This window comes from Aplidium turbinatum, chromosome 2, assembly GCF_918807975.1.
Source record: "Aplidium turbinatum chromosome 2, kaAplTurb1.1, whole genome shotgun sequence".
In the NCBI taxonomy this organism is placed as follows: Eukaryota; Metazoa; Chordata; class Ascidiacea; order Aplousobranchia; family Polyclinidae; genus Aplidium; species Aplidium turbinatum.
In genome coordinates, this window is record NC_137473.1 from 21815689 (window position 1) to 21831778 (window position 16090).

At 42.4% G+C, this 16090-nt stretch overlaps 1 protein-coding gene across 3 annotated transcripts in view; it reads right to left on the reverse strand.

The window, feature by feature from the left end:
* Window positions 1-16090, reverse strand: part of LOC145765717 (tubulin tyrosine ligase 3-like) — a 70527-nt gene that overhangs the window by 20259 nt on the left and 34178 nt on the right. For all 3 annotated transcript variants that reach the window (XM_082577538.1, XM_082577540.1, XM_082577539.1), the window contains 4 exons: window positions 7499-7624; window positions 5554-5668; window positions 5173-5289; window positions 1456-1621 (listed from right to left, as the gene is read on the reverse strand). In XM_082577538.1, coding sequence (XP_082433664.1) covers window positions 1456-1621; window positions 5173-5289; window positions 5554-5668; window positions 7499-7624 — 524 coding nt within the window. The remainder of the gene's footprint in view (window positions 1-1455; window positions 1622-5172; window positions 5290-5553; window positions 5669-7498; window positions 7625-16090) is intronic.

Sequence of the window (16090 nt, forward strand, 5' to 3'; positions counted from 1 at the left end):
AGAGGATATGAAAAACATCCACTGTTTTTGTCATAGCACATGCACTCGTCATAGCACATGACTAGGGAACTGCGTTCCGAAAGCTAGTGCAATTTGCTATTGCTACAGCGAACTCGCAGCAGCAGGCTAAAACAGATCGTTAAAATCTGCACTGTGAAGTAAGCAACGATCATGCTGCTAAAGGCGAAACTCAATCAATTGCATTGGCTACCTCTGTTTGGTAAGAGTTACAAATTGGTGAAAAAATATTCACTTATTTGTGATTATGCACTGACGAGTGTGATAATCTTTTAAACACGTTTTGCCGCGCTCGCAGTGCCGTTAAGAGCATAGCTTGGGAACCACTATCAATGAGATCGTGGTTCCCTAATTCAAGACACTTATAAAAAAAAAATTGCACCATATTCAAAAAATAAGCGGTGATTTCTTAAATACCCTGGCCTCTTGAAAAGGTTTTGGATCCCTATGCCGGGCCCGGGTTCAAAAGCACCCCTGAACCCCTCCAACGCTACTGCTGGCTACTCGAATTTCTGTCTTTTCACCATGTAAAGTATTTGCATTCACATTTTCAGCTTTGTCCAAACTTTGTTGCGCTGTGCTTGAAACAAAATATTCAAATAAACTGCTTCTTTGCTAGATTAGAGGTAAAAAAAACTTAAAGCTTCGAATTCTTACAACTAGCTGAAATAATTTATATAAAATAAAACAATTTTTCAACACATGAAATGTAGGTCGACTTCCCCAACATAGAAACTCAACTGTATCATTTTGTGTGAAAACTGCTACATCTACTTTTTCATTCTAAACTGACAAAGGCCTTTGTACTTATGATCAGACCTTGCTACTGAACATCAACAAAATGTGTACGGTAAACTTCCATTGCTCAACAAGTGGAACAAAAACGTTTGAGCTAAATTTTATCCCCCACAACAACCTTACATCAGATGTTTTTGTACGTGGAGATGTCACCACATGAGCCTGGTAAAAATTATGGTAGACTTGGGAAAATTTAAAAACTTTAACTTTGTTTATGGATTCACAAGTTTACCTAACCCCAAAACTGATGGTTTCATGAAATTGGTGTTCGAACAGATTTTTGTATCAGCAAGACATTTTATTAAGTTGATCAGAAGGGCATTACGACTCCTTAACATCGCACAACATTAATTACAATATCTATACTAAAATCCGATGGTGTTTATACAACACCGAAAAATTTGTTCCCTTTGTGGAACAATGGCAGGATGCTATAACCTTTTTATTTCGAACCTACCTGAAGCCAAAAGCTATTTTGACTTCATCACATACCTATCAAAAACAATTACCAAGAATGAATGAATTTGAAAAGATGATAGACTACGTTATGTCGGCTGCCATATTTTAATTAGACTCCTCGCGAAAGGCCTCATTAAACTACTGCACGATTGAATAAAGTTGGTCAAAGGTTTAACTCACTGAACAAGTTTGCCATAGTGGAAGATAAGTTGATCCCAGCTTTCATCTGAAACATGAATAACAGTTTCATCTTGATCAATATCTTCATGGTTTCGTTCCGCTCCAAATTGCTTGCACACCTGGATCGCCATTTGAAGGATGGAGACAGGAATGACATGGGAGCCTCCTGGATATTAAATGGTGTAGTAAGTAAAGTCAATGATTCCCGTGGAAGAAAATAATAGGAGTCATGTGTGAAAGAAAGGTAACAGAAAAGTTGAAAGGGAATACTCAGGGATTCATAGTACAGGGATGACTAACTCGGCTGGATATCTGACAAGCAGAGTGTAAAAGTGTTGCCAAATATTTTTTTAATTTTTTAGAAAAACTAATTTTTTGGCATTTTTAAAGAGTAGTGGTCGCCCAAAGCTTGTCCGTATAAAACTAACCTGAAGTTTAAAGTTGCACGAGATTGAGTTAAAGTAGTTTGTAATTGTGTTACTTTGCAATAAGAATGTGTTGAATTTATGTACAAAACTTAAATAAAACTTGCAGGTTTAAAAAAATATATTACTAACCATTTCAGAACAAAAAGAATTTGAGAAAATTAAAATACACCTCAGGAATAAAATGATTAATGTTTTAAGTGTTGAAGCCGGTACTTATTTTTCAAGTAATATGTTTTATGCACAAGAAAGGTTAAATTTGCAACAAATATAGCATTTTGATAAGTGAACAATAAAGTTGCTTTAGATTAGCTTTAAAATAGTTATTTACGGCACGTTTTGGGCAGCTACTACTTTAAAAATGCCAAAATAATATTTTTTCTAAAAATTTAAAAAATATCTGGCAACAGTTTTACACTTCGCTTGTCAGATATCCAGACGAGTTGGCAATCCCCATACTATGAATTCCAGGGGAAACTTTATAAAACAATGGTAAAACCAGCAATGTTGAATTAGATGCAGGCGGTAGCCCTGATGAAAACACACGAAGGGAAAATGCAAGTGGCAAAAATAAAAATGTCACGATGGTCTCTGAGGTTGACAAAGAAGGATAAAGTAAGAATTGAAATCATCAGAGAACGAATGCAAGTTGGAGAGACGAAGATTATGTCAAAAGAAGAATAAGACAATTGGTAATTGGTAAAAGAAAGCGAGAAAGGCCGAAAAAAAGTGAATAGAGAGATTGTGAAAGAATATGGAAATAGTGGGAGTGAAAGAGGAAGATGCTGCTGACAGGGTGATATGAAGGACTGCAATCTGCACCGGCTACCACACTTGAAGTGGGAATAAAGCCAGAAGAAGTAAGTAAAGACAGTTTAATTAACGACAATGAATATTGATCAACAAAAATCAAACTCCAAAGAAACTCCAGTATTTGCATGTTTAATTTCGCAGTATGGAAGTTGCTATACCCTTATTCCCGATGAAGCTTTCCTTCCAAATATCAAACCAGAATCAAAAATATTTTGCTGATTATTTCATTGCAACCAAACGTTTCTGATGTTTGCAGGGAGATTTGCATTCTTCGGAAGCGATTTGTGCAACAACTAGTTAAAATTCCATCTAATTAGGAAGTGTTGTAGCCAAAAAGTGCAACTGGTTGAATGCCGACAAAGTAAGCTACGGATAATTGAAGCAGCACTGCACTGATTTAATGTCATATACAGGCCCGTAGCAAGGGGGGGTTCTCAGGGTTCCCGGGAACCCCTCCTTAAGCAGGAAAGGTCCACATTTTGGAGAAGGTGTAGTCAGGGCCGGATTTAGCTGATGGGGGGCCCGGGGCACTTTTAGATCGGGGGCCCCCGGGCAAAAAATTTTTCAAGCCTACGGCGCGAAAAACCACCTCTACGTCTACAGTAGCTTCAGTCCAGTATTGCACAGCATTTTGCAGAAACTTTAAAGGCCATAAGGAAAAAAATAACACAAAATCACATTTTTTTTCCACATAGGGGGGCCCTTCAAAAGTCGGGGGCCCGGGGCAACTGCCCCCTCTGCCCCCCCCTAAATCCGGGCCTGGGTGTAGTGTACATACGATCACAGGATCAGCTAAAACCTTTCAGATAGTTCTAAATAAGAGGTTTCTGGAAGATAAATGGAAGATTGAAAACATTTTCGTCCTGGACGCGTTAATGACGAAAAATAAAAGGATTGAAAATGATTGATGTAAAATAGTAAAGTCTTAAAATTTGATCATTTCTGCAATGCTGCGTCATAATGCCTTGTTGCGCTACCGAATGTGACGTAAGTTGTTTAACTCGTATTTTCTCGGTTACAGAGTTTACGTAATAGTTATTCATTCTTGCATTTCCTTGTGGATAATTTTATTGATAAAATCTTATAAATATGAATACAGTTCTCGTGATAAAGGATAGTTGACGTGAGAACAGGCAACGGAATTGTGGACGTGTATTGGTTTGGTGGATAGTGTGAGATACTTTAAGCTGAATTACAGTGAAATTCGCTGAAGCTTAGCCTACATGTATTTTCTCCCATTGACCATTTCTTTAATAAAAAGATTCCATAGACCATTGCAATTGATGTCCATTATGTGAACCAATAAAAATCTTTTTGGACCACTAAACATTCCAGGTGGACCACCAGTGGCGCAAATTGTTAGTATATTGCAAATTGTGCAGAAGCTTACATGACCTTAAAAGGGCATCTGCCCCCCGCTTCCGGTGCCCCTGTCGGTTCCACTGTAGATTCAAATTATCTGGTCATGTGAACAGGCATAACTGTGTGTATTGGGCTGATGAAAACCCTAATTTAACCATAAAGACCCAACTTAACCAGCCTGGTGTTACAGTTTGGGGCGCATAATCTAGCAAAGGTGTTGGAGGACCTTTTTTTTAATGGAAGTGTGAATGGAGAAAATTATTTGGAAATGCTTCGTGAGGTAGTAGTGCCACAACTCCACCCCAAACTTAACTTTTCTGAACTCTTCTTTCAGCAAGATGGGGTACCTCCATATTATGCCTTAAGAGTAAGAGATTATCTTAAGGAAGTCTTTCCACAGCGTTGGCTTGGAAGAAGAGGTAGAGAAGAGGTGTTGTAAAGAACAAGGTGTATGAGAAGAACCCCAAAACAATAAATGAATTAAAAGATTACATTAATGACGCATTCAAAGACATTGATGAAGATCGCAATTTGTGCCGCACTGTGTGTCAGAGTGTTTTGGACAGATGTGAAGAATGTTACTATGTTGGTGGAGGACATTTTGAGCACTTAAGAGATTAAACAGTTTCTGTGTAAGAAATAACAAGCATTCTTGAAATTTAAAAGTACCCACATGAAAACAAAATTTACGTTTAGATCCAAACCCTACTTTTTATAACTGTAAGCCTACTTTTGGCCAACCCTGTATATTATGTACTGCCGCTTGTTATGTTTTTGATTGCTTGCTTGTGGACACGCCAAGAAGAAAGTATTTTCAAAGGTTCATATTTTTGGATTTGGGAACCCCCCCTTGGAAATGTCTGGCTAAGGGCCTGCATTTGTACAATAGTTGTATGCCTACAGTTTGTGACCTTAGATAGCCCATAAAATAATATTCGTCGACATTTATTTTTATCGTAGAGTAACAGTTAATTACCATAACTACACCTTAAAATAGCCTGGCGCAAAAAACATTGAAAGAACCATCCATGAAAATTTCCTGCGTACGCCACTGTTGGCACGGTAGAAATACAAACAGATATAAAACGGTTAACTCCGCGTTGACGCTATTGCCCACCTGGAGGAGGAAGCTGCCCGTTTTCCAATTCTTCAGCGTCTTGGCAACTGGCATTGTCTACATGTCTCGCCACAGCAATCTTGAGAATCGCGCTGGCAGCGCTCAACCGGAAGTCGTCTGCAAGAGATTTGTGATTACTCGTAAGAAAACTGCATTATTAAACATACAATTACAAAGGTTGCATAACTGACATATTTTGTTTGGCTGAGGTTATGACGACCGATGAAATTACTAAATGTTACAGGTAATTAAAAAATACAAAGAAATCTTTTTTGTTTGATTTTGACAAATTTACGCTAAAATAGCAAAAACACTTTTTCGATCCCACTGTAAAGCAATTTCATTTTCTCCACTGTAATAAAGTAGTCGATGTTTACCAACCGATAAAATCCAACTTGTCTTCGTCGTTGCTGAGTCTGTAACATCGCGGAAAAAAAGTGTCTGAGTGACCTTCACTGAAGCACGACATCATGCGAAGGTTTATACACAGACCAACCTGCAAACAAAAATGTAAAAAAGACATTGAGCAGTTGAGCTTGATATTTGAATTTTTTTATCGTTTGAAATGCTTATAGATCCAGGATAATAATCCAGGATAATAAGATCCGGGCACTGATACTGTCTGCTTTGTAAAGCACTGAGGAGCAACGTATATCTGCGATGAATAGAACGCTATATAAAGACACACGCCAGTATTATTTAATGCGATATCCTCTATTTTTCTTCACTAACGCAATTTGACAATGGTTTTTGTGGCAATCGAATTTAGCAAACACGTATTTTTTTTGTGTAAATAAAAAGTAAAACGGTAAGTGGCCAGCATTAAAGTCTATGAATGTTTCTCTTGCTTTCAGGTATGCTTTTCTTGATTGTAAGCCTAATAAAGCTTCTGGGAACACAATTAGGCTATTGTAAACCCAGGCTAACCCCTCGTTTGAATAAACGGTCAGGTTTTCGCTGGCGGCTAGCCTAATTTTTAGTAGGCAACAGTTTCCACCGTTTGTTTTTGGAGACAGCTTGCTAACATGAGCAAATTGCTTCAGTTTTATGTTGAACCGTTTATAAAACAAAATTTATTTCATTTTGAAAAAAAAATGTCTTCTTTGTTTTTGTGTAATTCGTAGGGATTCGGTTTCCTTATATACCGGTACTTGAAAGAAAATTGGAATGCTAATGCATGAAAATCGAGCAACGCAGAAAGCGTCAAATAAGTAAAAAATTGCACAGCTTGCGTAAAAAGTGTTTGTTTAAGATATGCTGACTGCTTTCACTTAGAGATGTTTCAAACAAGACACAACGTATTTCAAAATATTGTTTCGTTTGATAGTTACAGGGTTTGTAGAGATTTTACTTATTTTTGATCCGTCTTTTTCTGTCGAAGAGTAAAGATAAATCACTATAACGAGTTTTAAATATTCTTTTACTACCAAATGCAAACTAACCATGGCTACCTGGAGATGCGGTCTGATTTGTCACATTTTGCAGATTTTTATCACCGCTAATGCTAGTGTTTGACTGGTATTTTCTGAGATGCTTTTACTTTTTGCTGTCTCTTAATGATATAAAAGCTTTTTGTTGTTTTGGGGAAGCAGTAGCAAATGAGCAAAAATAAGTTGAAAAACGCTCAATCAGACTGTTATTGAAAAATTAACAGTCTGATTAAAATCCTTAAAATCAAATTGTTTTTGTTTTTCAACATCTGATGATGTTACAACCTATTGTGTCATCTGGGGATAACAGTAAAGAAATCGAAAAAATGTAATTTTTAGAAAAATTTATTTAAACAGTCGTCCAAAGTTGGCAAAATCTGGAAATTTTTGCAAAATGTGACAAATCAGGCCGTATCTTTAGGCAGCCATGATCTAACGAAAAGGTGATGTAAATGTAAAAGGTGATGTCACTGAAGGTTATTCGATCGTCTCGTAGTCCTCATCATTATCACAATTACAGGCCTACGTTTTGTGAACTGCCATTGGCCTATTTTCGTTTCTGCCGTAACGCAAATGTAGATTACCATAGTTTAACATTATCTCGTGCAATTTTTTTTCCAAACTCTCCCATGAAAATTTTCCGCGCACGCCGTTGTTGTCATCACAATAACTTCAGTGCCCACAAAAACGCAAAAGGCACAGCATGGGCTAAGAAAAAAAAAAAAACAAAAAAAAAAAACGACAAAACGCCAATGTGATGACGTGCTAGACTAGAGAATGGAGTAAATAATCTGAATAAGTATGGTTTTGGCTTAAAAAAGGCAAGACAAAAATAATTTACAAAAAGTGAAGAAAGTAAAAAATTGTTTAGAAAAGCCATTAGTTAAGAACCTTACCTTGGTGGTAAAGTTGGCTTTTGCATAATGATTCACCATCTGATCCTTTTGAAGAAACCTCCAATCAATAGAAGCAGTTCTGGTAGTCCATTGAAAAGTTGGAACTTCGTTCCGAACCATCCTTCCCTGGATGGAAGCAACAAACCAGTGGAGAAATTGACAAATTTAAATAAATTTTAAAAATTAAGTTGAAGCTTGAAATTAAGTTCAAAAGTTTCCAATTTTTATTATTTCCAACAAGGGCGATCTCAAGCAAATTATCTGTCAAATGTGTTCAGTCCAAGTTTGCTCAGAGTTGCATGAAAAGCAATGCTACGAGAATTGTGTGCACTTTGTTTGGTTGCTTCCAATTTCAGATGAATTGATGAATCGGCAGCAAGTTTGACTTTGCTTTGGCATTTGGTTACTACAGAAAAGTGACGTTCGACGAATGACCATGATGGATAGTTGACAAATATTAAAATAAATAACTGTAGCAGCAAATTGCCAGTGAGGAGCATAAATCAGCTGTATTCATGACGGATGCTATTTATCCCATCCAGCAACAGATGTTTATTATTTAGCAAAGACTTTATACTGTGAAGAAAGGGGCGTACTTCCCGGCTATCAGCACAAGGCTGAGCACTCACTGGTATAGCAAGCAGTTGCGATTCGCTAACCATAACGGTATAGCTTCCACGCTAGCCATTCAGACCATCCAATCAACAATATGTTTTTCGGCAGCCGATTTGTAGCAAGAATTGACAGCGATAGACACGTGTTTCGCCCATGAGACTGGGCTCATCAGTATCGCACCGTAGTGTTAAACTGTTTTATTCGCATCAACAGCGCATGGGTACAAATAATTGACACGGCGAGAGAGCACAAACAAACATAGCCAGGTCGAAGACTTTCAGAAACCGGCCTGCCACACCCCGCGGCGGCGGGGAGCGGCGTGATTTAGGGGTGACGATGCACCCGGAGGGGTAAGTCCACCAGCTTAGGTCGCGGGAGCCAGGCTGGGGAGTCGAGGTACCTGTGGAGAGAGAGTGTGGATCGAAAACGTTACATGACCCGTCCGCAAATTTAGAATGGCGGAGCGGGCCAGGGAGACAGGCTCTTTCTGCATTGCCCAGAAAGATGGCCTGCGACGGGCCGGGCGACCCGTCGCGTGTGGATGCTGGAACCGGCAGTAATTGACCGCCGGGCGGCGCCCATGTCTCCCTCATGTGTTGAACTGTTTTATTCGCATCAGTGGCTCACGGTACAAAAGATTGACACGGTGAGAAAGTACAAACAAACATAGCCAGGTCGAAGACTTTCAGAAACCGGCCTGCCACACCCCGCGGCGGCGGGGAGCGGCGTGATTTATGGGGTGACGATGCACCCGGAGGGTTAAGTCCACCAGCTTAGGTCGCGAGGGCCAGGCTGGGGAGTCGAGGTACCTGTGGAGAGAGAGTGTGGATCGAAACACTATATGGCCCGTCCGCAAATTTAGAATGGCGGAGCGGGCCAGGGAGACAGGCTCTTTCTGCATAGCCCAGAATGAAGCCCTGCGACGGACCGGGCGACCCGTCGCGTGTGGACGCTGGAACCGGCAGTAATTGACCGCCGGGCAGCGCCCACGTCTCCTTCACGCGTCCTCGCGCAGGTACTTTGACTCTTATACCCGGTCTGCCAGTAGGCAGAGCGGATAAAATTGGGGTCTCCCACGAGGAAGAGAGTCGAACCATTTAAGGATAATTTGGCTCTCGTGGCAGACGAATATTCAATAAAAATGTAGAGCAGAGGCTCGATGAATCAATATACTGTAATAAAAAAAAAATATATATATATAGGTTGGAGTGTAATTAATACTCACTGGAGAAGAGTAAGCTTTCATTCGGCGAGCACGGATGTGCACTGGCCAGACGTTGAGGCAGGTTCGCCCAGCTGGGTCGGGGAGGCTAGCGATCGAAACCAGAGGCACTGATAGGCTACATTATCGGTAAAAATAGAAAATTGGGGTAGAAGTTTTGAGGCTGCATCGAGTTGATCAGGGGATTGTGTTGATCAATGCATTGAAAGCGGAGCGATGTTGATCAGAGCGGGCAAGAACAGCGTTACAAGGCGAAAGCAGCGTATGACAGTTCGAAACAATTGATTGATTAGTACATAGAGAATAGGCTGGCGCAAAATCTCGAAAAAAAAAATTGTTTTCTTTTAAATTTTTCGTCAGTTTGGAATATTGTTCCTTTTGGTAAATGTATCTCCTACACCAAATTTCACAAAAAAATATTAACGTTTGACCCTGGTTCACCTGGTTTGAATTTTTTCAAAATATCGAGTTTTCGCTTATCCCTGAAACTGCTCACTCGCTATCTTCTAATGCACTCTAGCATCTTAATGGGCACAATAAGAGGCAGTAACACAAACTTGTAGCAAGCAAAGTGGTTTAATTAGTAACTTCATGAACACTGACACGTGTATTACTCTCAAAATGTCGAATTCTACCACATTTCAGACATGATTTTCTTTGTGCACCCTTCACGTAGTAAATATCTACTGCTTTCAGTTTTTTGAATCATTTGACGATGTTTATCGATTTTCATAGGCCAACAAAACTTTTCTTTATATAAAGGCAGGACATGTGAGAGTCATTTCAAGGTATTTCGAGGCCCCTGATTCTGAAAATGCACTAATTTTTCTCGAATTAACTTTAGTTTTTGAGTTACAGCAAAAATATTTTTTTCGCAATTTTGAGCCCCTCTTGTTTTAACGTCGTGTCGTTTACTACATAGACAAAACTGAAAGTAATCCCAGGCACATTTCTGAGTTGTATAAACGCTATTTGGAACCAATCACGTTGATTACAACCCAAACAAACAGCTATTTAACGTTTACTGGCCTAGTAACAATCAAAATATGATGTGAAGTAAGCCTGAGGATACAAGATGTAGAATATATAACTTGTGTTTTGCATTAATATATTTTGTTTTTTGTTTGTTTATATTTATCCTGCATTGCGGGAAAGCGGACTTGAGCGCTATGCATCGGTGTACGCCTTCCGACAATGTCTGTTTCCGGTTGTCTACTTTACTTATGACTTAAATTTGGTACTACCCATTACTCGAAATCGATCACTGGGTAGAGGCAATTATCGTAAAGTTTCTTGCCTAGAGAAACAACAGCAAGTGCGGGTGGCTGGAGTCGAACATGCAGGCTTTCGACTGTGAGCCCAACGCGCTAACCACTCGCCATTGCTGCCGATTGTTGACTTCAACAGTCATTGTTGACTTTGTTGTTGACTTCAACAGTCTCAGACTTACTAAGTAAGCTACTAAGTACAAACAAAATGCATACATTGTTTTGCTTACCGTAACAAACTAGACAAATAAGCAAAACAAGGCTATCGATGAACAAACGCAAGTCTTGGCCTACTGAGCAACACCTATCAAGGTACGAAGGCCATTTATATAATTACAGAATACAAAGTTATGTTCTTCAGTAAAGTAGCTGCTTAGAATTTTATCCTTGCTGCGGAAGAACGTAATCTTGGCCTTGGAGTCAAGAATGCCATGTTGATCGAGATGAGGAGCCAAGATTGCAGCTACCACTTTTGATAACTAAATCTTTAACTACTACAGTAGGTGGTAGTAATGGTTTTGAGAAAAAAACTTGACCTTGCTCCAAAACATTACTAAAGGTATTGAGGTTACTCTCAGTCATGCCCGTTTTCCTATTGTTTCAAGAAAATCTCCACTTGAAACTAGAGAGGGCAAACAAAAAACAGAAACAGCAACGTCCAATCGTCCATGCAATGACTGCCTTGCACACTCCATGTAAACATGATGTTCCAATTTCCTTCGAACATCCTCACCGTGCAGAAGTATCAATTTTCATGGTGATACCACGGCTCTCTTTATGCCATGGCACTCTGAACTTCTTAGCCTTGAGCCCAGAAACGGGTTTGAGTGCAATGTTTGCATACTTTAGGAGGAACCCAGGACTTATCTTGATCACCCAGCTTCATGTCAAAGTAATAATAATAATGCTTGTTTTTATGTAGCGCTGTATCTATCGCAGAATGCGTTGGTCCTCTGCGTTGCCTCATGCAGCAAAATATATCTGGTTTGTTTGTACAGCATCCTACTTGTCAAAGGCATATTTTATTAGCCTATATGCAATTTATTTAGCCTATAGACCAGAAAAAAACTTCTTGCAGCAAAAACTTGGCCTTAGCAAAGGCTTAGAATAAAAATTCATTTGTACAAGTATCCAGTTCAGTAGGACTACCTTTTCAATATAAAGCTGCATTCATAAGCACATGACTTTCGGGATATTTTTCTTGTGATGTAGGCCTACTGATTCACAACTGTTTTCATTGTGTATTTATGTCTCTCTTACGTTAAACACAGTTCATTTCAACCTTTGCTTGCGTTTTGAACTTTCGTGCAATATGAACCAATTGAACTAGACAAGTGCAATTATGACATCATAATGGTAAACAGGGCTGAAAATAAGTAATTTGCTAATTGAAAGCTTTTGAGAAATGATTTTAAAAATATTTTCATTGTCGAATATCTCGAAAACTAGAGCCAATTCGAAAAAACTAAGTGCATTTTCGGAATCAGGGGCCCTGAAATACTCTAAAATGACTCTCATGTTTTGTGCCAAAAGTTTTTTGTTGGTCTATGTTATAGATTCACTGATTGCGAAAAGACTGTAAAATTATCTAAAATGACAATAAAAGCATGCACTATTAGTGACTCTCAGACTTGGAGTAGGGTGAAGATGTTCCATATGGAAGTTAACAGAGGAACTGACGTCAAAATCACGTAATCAAATTTTGAGAAATCCTCTCTTGAGATACTTCTAAACTACTTCGAAATTTACTAATTTTTCAGAAAAATTCAGAATTTCTCCTTGGGTGAACCAGGGTCAAAGGTCAAAACCCAACAAAAATTTTTGGTTTACAAATATCAGTGAGCAAAATGGAACATTATTCCAAACTGACAAAAATTTTAAAGAATATCAAGGAAAATGAGCCACCCTAATAGAGAATCTAGTGATGATTGAAATTGCTTAATTGCTATTAAACCAGTCTCAAGTCACAATGTTCATGAGGTATTTTATTTCCTTCCTTTTTACTTTAGAATGATTGTTTTTGAAGAGACTGGAGTATCATATAAAAGAAATGGCGCAGGTTTATAGAAATAAGGTGATGACATAAGGTGATCAATTTTAAGCCAATATTGTTATAAGGTTATAACGTCTAAACGGTTTGCTGTCTTGCGCGCTCGGATACTTACTGCAACGTTATTAGGGAATAAGTTTCTGATCGCTGATGTCGTCTTTTCTATGACGTAGCCCCTCCACAAGTGAGCCCGGCGTTCCAAGCTTTCCAGACGCGGAAGGATCCTTCGATTGAGAGGGAAGCCACTTTTCTAGCCACCTCTGCTACCCCACGAGCAGGAACGCCCAAGGCCGTCAGAGCTCGAGAGCTCGTCGGGGCATAGCTCCCAAGGGAGCCTACGACAAACGGAAGTGACAGGACGTCCTTGCAAGGGCGCTTCCTGTCTTCCTTTATGTTGACACATAACTCGCCGTACTTGTCGTGTTTCCTGTCGGCGGCTTTTCGAAGAGAATCCGCGCCGTTGTCGAACGGACATGTGACGTCACATACGACCGTGACACCGTCAGGGCGTTGCAAGACGATGTCAGGACGCAGATCGGCACCGCCCGCTTCCACGTGCTGTGGAACCGTACTATCTATAGAAAGCCCGGGTTGCCATTCGGCAGGCACGTGCCCCACGATCTCCCTCAATACTGAATTGTGTCGTTCCGTAACGACAGTCATCACGGTAGGGCAGTGATTCAATATGTGGGGGAGAGTCTCTTCCGCTTTCCAACACGCACGACACATGAAAGGTAGGTAACGGCGGCCATGACTTGGTTTTGTTCAAGTGGCATTAGATTCAATCTAGCTTTGTACGCAAATACTCGGTCCGCGTGATCCAGGAGCTCCGGGCGCCGGGTCCAGGAATTTGAAAATCCGGACAGGCAGTGGGCACTGACCGTCTTGCCTTGGTCAGGTTTGGATTCCCACTGTCTCCTCCACCACAAGTCATTGTGTTGATGGAGGGTCGGCACCACTTTTTTCCTTATAGGAGGGGTGATTGTGGAGCTTCCCGCGGCCAACTTAAGGCCGCCATCCGGGCGGGCGGACCAACGTACGTTCAGGCGACGGGTGGCCGCCGGGACACGGCCCCACAGGCTCTCGCCTGTAGGGCACGGTCTAGGACGGGCGCCGTCAGGAGGGGGGTCACTATTCAGATAACTGGCCAGTTGGTCAGTCGTGGGATCTGGAGTGCTGAACCTCAGACAGGCATGACGCCTAAGCTGCCCGAGAGCGACGGCAGAGACAATGCTGTCAGGTGACGTCAGCATCTTGAAAGCATGAGCTAGCGAAAGCGTGTCACTTTCGCGACACAAGTTCGTGTTGCCCAAACCTCCCAATGCAGGCTTACAGTAAAAGAACGCGCTGCAGGCCCACTTGGGAAGACGCCACGCCACCTTCAAACACCGCAAAACCAGTCGGTCAAGCTTCAGAAGCTCATACTGTCTAAAGCGCCGCACTCGCAGATGGTATGACGCGGACGGGAGAATGATGGAAGTGAGTGCCAGGAGTTTCTGGCTTGGGGTAAGAAAGGATTTCATCAATAAGGAAATGTGCTTCTCCAGAATGGAGATGAAGGGTTGGGTTAGGGATGCGTCCGAGGCGTAACCGGTTCGAGCGCCGAGGTATTTATACGTCTCGCCTTTGGGGATGACTCGAATTTCCTCCCCGGCAAGAGAGAAAGGTTTCGGGTCGACCCGCAGACGGGACGCCGACACTTTCCCATAGGAAAGGGTGCCACACTTGCGTGGGTTGAACCGTAGCCCGGACCAGGAAGAGAAGGGTTCAGTAGCAGATAGAAGAGAGATCATCTGCTCGCGATCGGAAGAAACGAGACAGATGTCGTCCGCATAAGCCATACAACGCACTTTGATGTCGTCTTCTTTGGCAGGAAGGTTGTAGCCGCAATCCGTTTTGTCACGGACGCCCCTGAGGAGCACCTCGATGATCAAATTGAATAGCAGCCCCGACAACGGGCAGCCCTGACGGACTCCCCGCCCCACAGGGATACGATCGGTTTCACCATTGCCGCAGCGGACGGTGCAGGTGTTGTCGACGTATATGTCGGAGATGCACTCAATAAGGTCTGTGGGGGCGTCGAAATGACGCAGGACCTCGGCTATGCATTCGTGCCGGACACTGCCAAAGGCGTTTCAAATGTCCAGAAACGCAACTGACACAGGCCTTTTGCGTGACTGTGCATCCGAGAGGATGGTGTCGAGCATGAACACATGCTCATAGACGCCCTCTGTGGGCATGAATCCCTTTTGCTCTCGGCTGATAACATTCCCCTCCACCGCCCATCGCTGCAGGCGCCGGGCCAATACGGCGGCGTAGATTTTATAAATGTTTCGGCAGATGGAGATGGGCCGCCAGTTGCTGACGTCGTGCAGGTCACCCTCAGGTTCTTTACATATGAGTGTGATCCTGCTGGTTCTCCACTGGTCCGGTACACGACGGTTGATCCGGCAGGTCTCGAAAAGGCTGGCCAAGAGTCCCCCTCTTGGGTCCAGGGTCTTCCAGAAACCGTAGGACAATCCGTCAGAACCAGGGGCGGAACCGACATCAAGCGACTGGAGGACCGCCTCCACCTCCCGGGCCGTAATGGGTCCTTCACCGTCATCGACGGGGAAGAGGTTTACACCATCATGCTCGTAACGGTGAGAGTTCATCCACTCGGGCATCTGCGAGCAACTCCCAGCTTCAGGAGCGGTCATGTCGCGTCGAAATCTCTCCTCAATTTCTTGAGGTGGGATTTCGCAACGACGGTCACTGTTTTTGCCTTCAACGATCCGGCGGACCGTTCCCTTCGCGTCCCGCGAGAAGGCGGCTCGCAACCCCACGCCCTTACGATATCAGGCTCCGTTCCCGCGCGAACCCCCGCCGCCCGACCGAGGAGAACCCCCGTTCGAACGACGGCGAGCCGCGCGAGCCCGGGCGCCACGATTGAAGCGTGGTTTGCGAGGACGTGTCCTCTTGGGCGGCGAAGTGCCAACGGTCCACTCTTCCAATTCAATGCAGAACTGGTCGAAATTTATGCCACCCGCTAAAGTAAGGTTCACTAAACTGCAAAGAGTCCGCCTGGAGCTCTTCGTCTTACTTTCCCTGACAAGTTCAACAGGGTCTTGGATGGATCGTTGAGTGTTGGGTGTGGTGGACATCCCTGGGGTAGTCTGCGGGAGTCCGGAGTCAATCGTGGCTTGGTTGCATGCCATGGCGTCACTTCGGGGTCGAGTCAAGGTTTGGAAAGGGATAGTTGACAGGAAATTAGAGTGGGTGGTTTGGGTAGGTGGGGTAAAAGGCTGGGCTTCAGCAGACAGCGTCGAGGTACAAGGTTGTATTAGAGGGATGGAAACAGGATTAAAGGGTAAGGAGGAGTGAGATGGGTAGCGTTGGAGAGACTTGGAAGAAGAAGTCTGCATGTGCGGCTTGGAAGAGCTGATTGAGTCCCCAGC